Source organism: Maniola jurtina, chromosome 24 (genome assembly GCF_905333055.1).
Source record: "Maniola jurtina chromosome 24, ilManJurt1.1, whole genome shotgun sequence".
Taxonomy (NCBI): Eukaryota; Metazoa; Arthropoda; class Insecta; order Lepidoptera; family Nymphalidae; genus Maniola; species Maniola jurtina.
Genome location: NC_060052.1, coordinates 7,440,190 through 7,451,080, shown reverse-complemented (window position 1 = coordinate 7,451,080; position 10,891 = coordinate 7,440,190). Strand labels below are relative to the sequence as shown.

The 10,891-nt window shown below is 37.4% G+C and overlaps 2 protein-coding genes across 3 annotated transcripts; one reads left to right on the top strand and one right to left on the bottom strand.

The window, feature by feature from the left end:
- Positions 1-3: 3 nt before the first annotated feature.
- LOC123877803 (nucleolar protein 56) lies at positions 4-10,382 on the bottom strand. Of its 2 annotated transcripts, XM_045924711.1 has the most exons (9): positions 10,227-10,382; positions 6,663-6,867; positions 6,180-6,347; positions 4,764-4,838; positions 4,454-4,577; positions 3,250-3,513; positions 2,634-2,788; positions 1,211-1,381; positions 4-323 (listed from the first exon to the last, which is right to left on the bottom strand). In XM_045924711.1, exons 1-9 carry the CDS (start codon positions 10,227-10,229, stop codon positions 97-99), a joined length of 1,392 nt encoding a protein of 463 aa, XP_045780667.1. In that variant the 5' UTR covers positions 10,230-10,382; the 3' UTR covers positions 4-96. The 2 variants fall into 2 exon arrangements, with proteins under 2 accessions (XP_045780667.1, XP_045780666.1); XM_045924710.1 differs by lacking the exon at positions 4,454-4,577 and having other exon boundaries at positions 4,640-4,838.
- Positions 7,522-8,979, top strand: LOC123877825. Its single transcript, XM_045924740.1, has 2 exons — positions 7,522-7,781; positions 8,094-8,979. Exons 1-2 carry the CDS (start codon positions 7,608-7,610, stop codon positions 8,664-8,666), a joined length of 747 nt encoding a protein of 248 aa, XP_045780696.1. The 5' UTR covers positions 7,522-7,607; the 3' UTR covers positions 8,667-8,979.
- Positions 10,383-10,891: the final 509 nt, after the last annotated feature.

The following is a 10,891-nucleotide window of genomic DNA, read 5'->3' as shown; positions in this document are numbered from 1 at the left end:
TGGTTTAATTATAAAATATTTTTATTTATTACACAAATTAAAAGAACAATAATTGTTCAACAAAAAAAAGGTAAACATACGAAACAAGGTCACTTTCTACTCCTCCATGGCCTCAACCTCTTTCTTCTGCTTGTCCTTCTTCTTTTTCTTCTTCTTCTTGGGCTCCTCTTCAGCTGGAGTCTGGTCCTGCATCAGCGCCACTTCCTGCATGGCCTGCTTCATCACATCGATGTTCTTTGCGGGAATGTCCCCGGTCTCGTAGAACTTGAGTCGGTCTTCGACTTGCTGGCGGAGTTTCTCGCCGTAGATTGTTGTTTGGTTTTCTGGTAAAGAAAATATAGTTATTTTAGTTCAAAATAGAAATTATGCTAAAGTTAGCTAGTTAAATTAGTCAATTAGTAATTAGTTAGTTAGTTAGTTAAAGCGTAAGACATATCATGATTTTTTCTCCAAATAACAGTGTCGACTATAGATAATAATTTGAGAAATTCCATCAAGATCTTTTAAAAAAAAACTAAATTCTCACGAACGGAGAAAAATCTAGTTTCAGAAACTAAACTCTAAACTTGAATTCATATTTTTAAATATTTTAACTATGATACTATATACGGTAATAAAATAAAGTAATTTTTAATCACACTAATATTATAAAAGCGAAAGTTTGTGTGTGTGTGTGTGTGTGTGTGTGTGTGTGTGTGTGTGTGTGTGTGTGTGTGTGTGTGTTTGTTACTCCTTCACGCAAAAACTATTGGACGGATTTGGCTGAAATTCGGAATGGAGATAGATAATATCCTGGATTAGCACATAGGCTACTTTTTATCCCGGAAAACCAAAGAGTTCCCACAGGATTTCGAAAAACCTAAATCCACGCGGACGAAGTCGCGGGCGTCAGCTAGTAGATTATAAATGTATGGTGATGACTTTGACAAAATTTGGTACCGCGGCGACGGACATAATATGCTACTTTTTATCCTTGAAAATTAGTTTGGCCATAAAAAACTAGTCAAGTGCGAGTCGGTCTCGCACACGAAGGATTCCGTACCATAGTACAAGAAATAACACATCAATTTTTTTGTGATGTTACCACAAATTCAACAGTTTTCGGATATTTTGCTTTACTTGTGCTTATAAGACAATGCTACCTGTCTTTCATGATTTTAGGTCAATTTTAGAGAAAACAGAACCTTAAAAAAAATATGAAGCAACTTACCAGAGAAGCAGTCAATCCTAGAAGCGATGCTGCACTTGTTGGCCAGGTAGCGGCTGATCCTGCCCTTATTCTTCACTCCTGCACGTCCGATGAAGGTGGAGTGGTACAGGAGACCGTACTTCGGTGTCTTGGACCTCGTCTTCAAAGCACGAAAGAGGGCCTTTTCAGCACCTGTAAAGATGACCAAAGTCATAGCCCAAACTATTGTAGTGGCAGTGGGCAGGCGATGCCTGTCGTAGAGGCGATGGCCGTTGGAGCCGGAAAGTCCTTGGGTGGAGACCGCGTATAAGCAAGCGTAGTGAGGGACGCCCTCCAGCACGATGGACCGACGATATAAAGCGGCTGGCGGGAAGTGGCTGGATGAGGAAGGCTGAGGACCGGGTGTGGTGGCGCCCTATAGGGAAGGCCTATGTCCAACAGTGGACGTCCACAGACTGATGAGGATGATGAAAGATGATAATCCAAACTAATATAATAAATGCGAAAGTGTGTCTGTCTGTCTGTCTGCTAGCGTTTCACGACCCAACAGTTTTGATCAGACAGATTTTGATGAAATTTGGTTCAGAGTTAGCTTACATCCTGGGGACAGACATAGGCTACTTTTATCTCGGAAAATCAAAGAGTTCCCACGGGATTCTTAAGGTTCCATCCGTTTAATGGTTCAGAGGTAGCTTGCGTCCCGAAAATAGACAACTTTTTATCCCGGAAAATCAAAGAGTTCTGGATTTTAAAAACCTAAATCCACGCGGACGAACTCACAGACAACCTAACTAGTAATCAAAATAGAGTGTGTTTTAAGCAATTATCCAAAAATCTGCTGTCATTTTAATAGCCTGGCCTTAAAATGTTGCAATAGATATACCTAACATATCAATAACTGGCAGTTAGTTATAGATTATTGCTTTTCATATAGCACAATTTCATTACCACGAGTTATTTGAAACTTGCGATAGATCAATTTGTGCATTGTTTTATAGGTGGCATTACAGTAAGTGTCTATTTTATTTACCGGTAGGTATAGTAGACGACTATCTACACGCGACAAATTAGCTCTAGTATCGACTGATTTGTACAAATTAGTTGATACTAGAGCTAATTTGTACAAAATAGTCAATACTAGAGCTAATTTGTATAAATGGACTATATACAATAAATATATATAATAACTGGACTTTTTCAAGTAACGATTTTTATATAAACCTGTGAGGATGATCCTGCCATTGGCGCAATTAAAGTGCCATAAGTCGTATACTTTGTCGTATTAGTTTACAAATTGCGAAAAACCGAATTAAATTTGAATTTCGCGGGCAGACTCGTCTCATGCCCCCTTAAGGCTTTGCGGTATCAACGATTTGAATACTTAACGTAGCTTTGCAAATGCTACCCAGTTCCAATATTTGCTTCCTGTATATAGACAACTTACCAAGAATCTGCACCGTGGAGGCGGGATACTTGGCCAGGCTGGTCAGAGAGCCGGCCTTGGAAATCAGCCGGGCGCCCACTTGGTCCCCAACTAGAGTGGTCAAGTTTGGCGCGACAGAGTTCATCTTAGTGTGCAGGTACTCCGATATTTGCTTCCTGCAAACGTGTGGAATAATGTGACTAAAGTGGGAAAACTGTGATAAACGATATTGGATATATTATATATTTTTCACAAGGTAAGTACAGAAGTATGGGAACAATAATTATAAGCGTGGAAAAAATTGTGATAACGCGTGAAAAATGAGTCAAACGTGGGAAAAATGTGATAATGTGAGAGCCTCAATAGCTCAACGGTTGAGGAGCGGACTGAATTCCGAAAGGTCGGCGGTTCAAACCCCACCCGTTGCACTATTGTCGTACCTACTCCTAACACAGCTTTGCGCTTAGTTGGAGGGGAAAGGGGAGTATTAGTCATGATTAGCATGGCTAATAATCCTTTTTTTTTTTTTTTAAATAGGTGAAATGTGATAAAAGTGGGAAAAATGTGATAAATGTTGGAAAAATGTGGGGAAAAATGTGACAAAAAGAGGGAAAAAGTACCAAACATTACCACTAACCTGTAGTTAACCAGTGCTACGACTCTAACAGCGAACATCTGGATATTGATCAAGTCTACGGGCGATATGTCCATTCCCATGGACATCTTGGCCGCATCCAATATTGCCTGAGCCTTCTCCGAGTCACCGAGGATTTCCGTCAAGGGTTCGAGAGACTCTTCGGAGAGGGACTTGCGGTCTTTGATGTGTTCCGCACACTTGGCGTACAGATGGTTATCCGGGACTATTGCCACGAGCTCTGGGAAGTGGTAGGAGTACCATTCCCTGTAAAGAAAGGCATTAATAAGTAAAGTGTCGACCTCCTTGGCACAGTGAGAGAAAGCGGGAGGTCCCGGATTCAGGGGCAGTTTTGGAGTTTATAAAGTCAAAGTCAAAAGTTAAAGTCAAAATCATTTATTCAAAGTAGGTATAATTGTACTCCTTTTGATGGTCGAAATTGTTCAATTTGTACGATATAGTGGTGATATTAATTACGTAAATTAAAACTAAAGCTACGAGGGTTCCAAACGCGCCCAAGTCTGAGAAGAGCCCACAACAAACTCAGCCGGGTATTGAATATAATTTCTGAATTTTCACTGATCTGGTCTGATGGGAGGCTTCGGCCGTGGCTAGTTACTACCCTACCGGCAAAGCAAGCGATTTAGTCTTCCGGTAGAGGCCGTGTAGAAATCGATATGGAGAATGGATTTAATAAAACTGACCCCCAACTTAGCCCACTACCCACCTTAAACTGCATCATCACTTACCATTAAGTGAGATCCCAGTCAAGGGCTAACTTGTAATCAAATAAAGAAAACATACACAGCACTTTTGAAGATAACCCTGGTACTTCACACTAATATTATAAAGGGGAAAGTTTGTATGTGTGTGTGTGTGTGTGTGTGTGTGTATGTTTGTTACTCCTTCACGCAAAAACTACTGGACGGATTAGGCTGGAATTTAGAATGGAGATAGATTATACCCTGGATTAGCACATAGGCTACTTTTTATCCCGGAAAATCAAATAGTTCCCACGGGAATTTTAAAAACCTACATCCACGCGAACGAAGTCGTGGGTATCAGCTAGTTACAAATAAAAAGACAGACGTCAAAATGCAGTGGACATTGAACTTGACTTTGACTTATGCTCTTGAGTAGGAGTGGCCTAGGCCAAGGTATGAGTGGCCTAGGCTAAGTTGTAACAAAGACCAAGTGTCACACTCACCTGATTCTCATAGAGAATGTGTTGATATCCTTGTCAAGTTGATCCAGGAGTGCGATAGACTGTATGATCATGTTGTCAACGCGGTGTACGTTGAACTTGACCCGGGCTCGCGAGTAGGAGTGGCCTAGGCCAATGTACGAGTGGCCTAGGCCAAGTTGTAACAAAGACGCCAAGTGTCACACTCACCTGATTCTCATAGAGAATGTGTTTATATCTTTGTCTAGTTGATCCAGGAGTGCGATAGACTGTATGATCATGTTGTCAACGCGGTGTACGTTGAACTTGACCCGGGCTCGCGAGTAGGAGTGGCCTAGGCCAAGTTGGGCCACACTGCAGGCCTTGAGTGTCAGGCCTTTGATCAGGGCATGGAAATGGTGTCTTATACCTGATGACAAATTTAAGAAAATTAAATTGTGTATCCTTGTGTTTGATACTTTATTAGGGTTCCGTACCTCAAAAGGAAAAACGGAACCCTTATAGGATCATTTTGTTATCTGTCTGTCTGTCCGTTCGTCGTGTCTGTCAAGAAAACCTATAGGGTACTTCCCGTTGACTTAGAATAATGAAATTTGGCAGGTAAGTAGGTCTTATAACACAAGTAAAGGAATAAATCCGAAACCCGTGAATTTGTGGTTACATCATTAAAAAAACTAAAATATGTTTAATTTTTTTTTTTGTTTAAAGTTTTGGCTTTGCAGCAGTCGGGTAATAAATAAATTAATTAAATGTCTGCAGCTATTAAAACAATGTTGCTGAACAGCAAATCCTAAACATATCATCAACTGACAGTTAGGTGTAAGCTATTGCTTTTTATATAGCACAATTTTATTACCACAAGCTACACAAAACTTGCAATAGATCAATTTGTGCATATAATAACTAAAAAAAATTGTTCTAAAAAAACTTTTTTTAATATTAGATCCTAATGGATACCCAGTGTGTGCTACTATCCTAAAACAAATCGCCTATTTCTTTTTGTCCTCTAAAAACACCTTCGCATTATTGCCTTTCAATGAAACCGATTTGGGCACCTTGGTTGGTTTGAAAGTTTATAATGGGCATAGGTAGAAACATTATTTGTGTTTTATTTATTAGAATAGAACTAGAAGTGATGTGACATCAAAGATTTAAAAATATTTAAAACTCTTTGTCACCCTGCCATGAAGGCCCATGCCACCTATCTAGGTGTTTCATAGCCTACATTTGAGGCCTGCCGTTAGATGAAGCCTCAAAGTTTTGGTACCTGTGGTATCAGTGGCGTACAAGTCATAAAGGCGTGGAAGCACTGCTTACCCTTTTTTTTTTTTTTATTCACTATAGGCAAGCGCTTGACCACAATCACACCTGACGGAAAGTGATGATGTGGTCTAAGATGGGACGCGTTTACCTAGAAGGTGCCTATTCACTCTTGTTTTAAAGATACCCGGATTGTAATTGGTAGGAAACACAGATCGCGGGAGAGTATTCCAAACCTTAGCCATGCGTATGAGGAATGAAGACGCAAAACGTTTCGTGCGTGTAGATGGAATGTCGACGACATAAGGATGGAAACTAGCCCGACGTCTTGCGGTTCGGTGGTAAAATGGTGAAGGGGGGACACCCTTTTTTAAACAGCTCAATAATTTCTGCAAGTGAATGGATACTATCTAACTAACCAATGCCTACCTTTGCATCAAACCCTATGCACACCACTGTGTGGTATAGCATCTTTAGTAATAGGTCTTACCTCTGAGCACCTCTGGAACTGCGCCAGTATGTGAGCATGGTATCTCCAGGGCTTCACTGATGGCTGCTCCCAGCTTAGGGTCTGATACTCCCAGGGTGCACTTGCCGCGTTTCTTGCGTTTTGGTAGAGCTCCTTCTAGAAAGAGGTTCAGATCTTCTGGTAGGATACCTGAGGAATAAAAAGTAGTTTTTTGAATAATATGGTATAATTAATTGTCTGGAAGAGATCATAGTGATAAGGTCACCCTTTGTTTTTAAGTCTATCCTGTATTTTATTCTTTGTCATAGTATTAACTATGGGATTCTATAGATTTAGAGTGTCTTTTATAACTCATTGCCACTATAACCAATTTTTCTACCTTTTGTTAGAAGGACCTAAATGTAGAAACAGATATGGGTTTAATAAAACTGCCATATTCCTTTCAAGTTAGCATGCTACTATCTTAGACTGCATCATATCAAGAAATTAATAAATAAAAATTACCTTCAGAAATAGCATTGATGTTCTCTAAAGCAAGCACAGCAGACTTGAAAGGCTGGAAGGCGATCAAAGTGACCACAGAGTTAAACCGCTGCAAGTCTGTAACCGACTCTTCTACTTGTGGCAGGAATGCTGCCAGCTCCTCAAACTCCGACACACGGAACAGGGCAAAGCCTGCACTGTGCTCGTAGAGAACAAATAGTTTACTCTAGAAAAAAAACAATTATTGATTTATAAATTGTGTCACACATCACTGTTGTATTTAAAGTTAGGTTATCCTAGCATCTTCACCACTTGGACATTTACGCTAAGGCCCTAAGCAGAAGCACTGGAATTATTTTTGCTTATAACTTGATGTCCAATGATATATTAATTTTGACTGCTTAACAGGACACTGTTTCTATTTGAAATAGTTCTTCCATAATAACTAATCTACTTTGTACAGTTGTATTTACAATAAAAATCAAATTCATCAAAAGGAGAATGATCATATACGGGCCACGCTTGTGTCAGAAGATAATTATTATCATAATTTATGTTTTATTTTATAATTCAGTTTGGCATAAAAAATAAAGTGCTGACTATCCCGAGATTTTTTCCTCATTTTAAAAGTACTTCAAATGTTACTATACAGAAGTCCAGTCTCCATTTTTATCGTTAGACATACCATAGTGATGTTATTTTACGAAATCGATGATCAAAATCGGTGGTGGTCGAGTTATAATCGATTAAAGACTATTATTTTCATAGTAATATTTAAAAAATCGATATTTTTTAGCAAACCATCTTGATCGAATCGATTCAACTTGATAAGTGCTAGTTGCATGTCTATGGTTTTTGCTTTCTGTCAATTTCGATAATTGCAGTTTTCAACTGTTATGGTGGTTCGAATTTAATTTAGATATTTTAATTAACTCTGATTAACTCTGAGGACTTCATATGTGATGCATGTCTTCAAGTAATCTACCAGTCTACCAGTCTACAAGTGAAGCAGAACCAGTACGAGGTCATCGCAGCATTTGCTTTGGTTGTGGTGTATCTATATTGGAATCTCGCACTCATAGGGTGCCTTTAGATTGCCCTGAACGAAACATAATACTGAGATGGACATCTCCTCATCTGGTAAATATATATAATTATGAATAGAAATTGAACATTTTCATGAAGATTATAATGTTAACTAGTTAATGAAGTATGCCTTTAAGTATTTAAAGTGACTATTTTATCTAATGTACAATAAAGCCAGCTAGGTTTATTTATTAAGCAGTATGTATAACTGTATCTGGCAATAAATCTTTGTTACTTTGTTATAATTTACATTAAAATCAATCATTAATGTGCTCTTCAGTATATCATGAGTAAACTTATGCATAATATGCTAACTAATAGACTGTTTTTTTCTTGCTATGCAGTAAAAACTTAATGTGGTTTCAGGTAGCTCATCTAGAAAGAGTTTATCGAGCTTGTTGGATGAGTGCTACTCGAGAAGTGAGAAGACAGGCAATTCATGATGCTCAAAGGCCTTTGCAGTTAGAAAATGAAAATGTGCCTGTTCCACCACCATTACCATCTCAGCAAATACCTGTTCAAGAAAATACATCAAGAGAAGTACCAAGCATCATTTCACAAGTTTACAAACGAGTGTCTGCAACTTCTAGGACTTGCTTGTTTGCAGGTTGTGAAAATCAGGAACAGCTCTTGGTCCCATCCTCTTTAAAGGAGTTATTATTGTCAAGGTATCAAGTTTATGTACCACTAACAGCTAGAATCTGCAGTGATCATTTAAATAATGGCAATTGGGAAGATCTACAAGCGTCATATAACACCTTAACAGGTTTTCAAATGGATAACATGATGTATATTATGAAATGTGCAGGACAAAGACATATAGATTTCTCAAACATTGCTCATATGGATCCACATATTGTACATTATTGGTTAGGATTATCAAATAAACCTATCTTGTATATTGTTTTTCTACCAAATGTAGATTACAGTAAAACTTAACTGCCACTGTAAATTATCTTAAGATCCACACAGATTAGAGGCAATAGTTTCAATACTTTTATCCTGAGAAGTAAAATAGGTAATGTTCTTAATTCATTTAAATATCAATCAAGTTTAAAATCTTATTACAAGTAACTATACAATAGTATGTAAGTATTTAATTATCCTCAACTCCACTTGATCTATGCTGATCCTACTGTAATTATTATTAAATTGAAATCATTATTTTTTATATTTATTTGAAAATTGATTTCAGGATATATTCACAGTTGGCCTTAGGTTTTATTTTAATCTAGCAGATTTTTATTTCCCATTTCCTTAAAATAAAAATATTATAAGTAGATAAACATTAGAGAAATACTTGTAACTGAAATAAAATCAATATTGATTTAAACAATAGTTTTATTTTATAGTAAGTTCAAATTGTTTGTAATAAATGCTTCTAATACTTAACATAATTACAATAACGCGATAACTCCTAAGATATTCATCTAAATCATATTGTGTTTATATGATAGATAGGCTGTGATAGCCTAGTCAATAGGACTGTGGTCTCCTGTTCGGGGATTCGCAGGTTAGATCCTGGGCAAACACATCTGACTTTTTGGAGTTGTGTGTTTAAGCAATTTAATATCACATGCTTCAACGGTGAAGGAAACATCTTGAAGAAACTTGCATGCCTCAGAGTTCTCCATAATGTTTTCAAATATGTGAAGTCTACCAAAACGCTTGGGCCAGCGTGGTGGACTATGGCCTATAACCCTTCTCTGAAAGGAGACCTGAGGATAATGTGTTGATCATGATGATGATGATAAGATGTAAAGGATTATCATAATGTGCATGAAATGCTTATGGTAAGTAACGTAAAATAATGTTGTGCTAGTTTCGTTGTATTAATACTCTACTATTGCAGTTTTTGCTATCAATAGCCCAACCACAGTTTAAATAATAATAGTTACTTCCTTAGCCTAGTAATGTCTTGGTATTAATGAAGTATATTCCAGAGCTAGGAACCTACTAAGTACACTAGTCGGAATAGCTGGTAGGCTTCTGGTAGTTACAAATGTTGTCTATTAGCAAGGTTAAAGTAAAACCTCCTTTACTCGAGTCATTATTTAAAAATAGGTATAGGTAAATGCAATGGCACCTTGTACATCTTCAAATAGTGATTCATTGGGAATAACTATGTACTTGCACCATATAGGCAGCACTAAAATCGTCCTGTTGATATGTGGAAACTACTACCTACTTTACTTTACCTAATAAAACCTACTTACCAAACCTAACCTAACCTTTTACATAAAACTGTTTTTCTCAGAAACTGGGAGGAATAAATTAAAAATTATTTTTTTATATGAAAGTAGGGATATCAAACTTTATTATATGTAAACTTTCATTGAGACACAAAAATATTTGTAAGTGGCCCAAACTCCATAGAGTGCCGTTCATTCTCCTTTTGTGGTACTGTTCGATACATAACATAGAGAGGACTCTTGAGAGCACCACGATGATGCCCTAAGAAGTTATTGTCGAATAATAATAATCAACTGTGCAACTTACCATTTTCGGTGTTTTTATCTTGCTTTCATGGTTAAATTCGATTTTTTTTCAATGTTTAATACACACGTGTTTATTTTGAACACAAAACACGATCTGTGCGCCGCGCCGCGGTCGTCAAGCGTTGTTTTGAGTTGAATTTGAGGTTATGACGTTCCAATTTAGGGTTTTCTGTAAATATCATGCTATAATACTATTACTTTTTTGACTAAGACTGCTTTTGAAAAACCATCGCAAAGTGGTTTTAGTATTTTTGGCAAAGTACTTATTGGTATGTTAACATGGGAAAGGTTTTCTTCATTTAACTCAACACGCAGAAGAATTATTCATAAATATACCTAGTACTGAGTGTTAAGTAAATTATGCGTGGAACGGAAACAAATTATAATGCACCATGACATTAGTATCAGGGTTGCTATGTGCAAAACTATAATTTCTACTCTTTTATATCAGATTTTTTCGTAGTATTGTAAATTATTCAGGAACCTCAGCTGGGAACGCTTACTTCCACAAAATATATCCGCATATAATATTATGCACCTACGCAGATCTTTTGAAGGATATCCTAAAAATCCCGCTATAAGCTGTTAATCTTGAATAACTTTTTGGGAAATGAAATGTACAACTTTCAAAGTTTAGCTTCATTTCGCCTAGTTTGAACTCAAGTC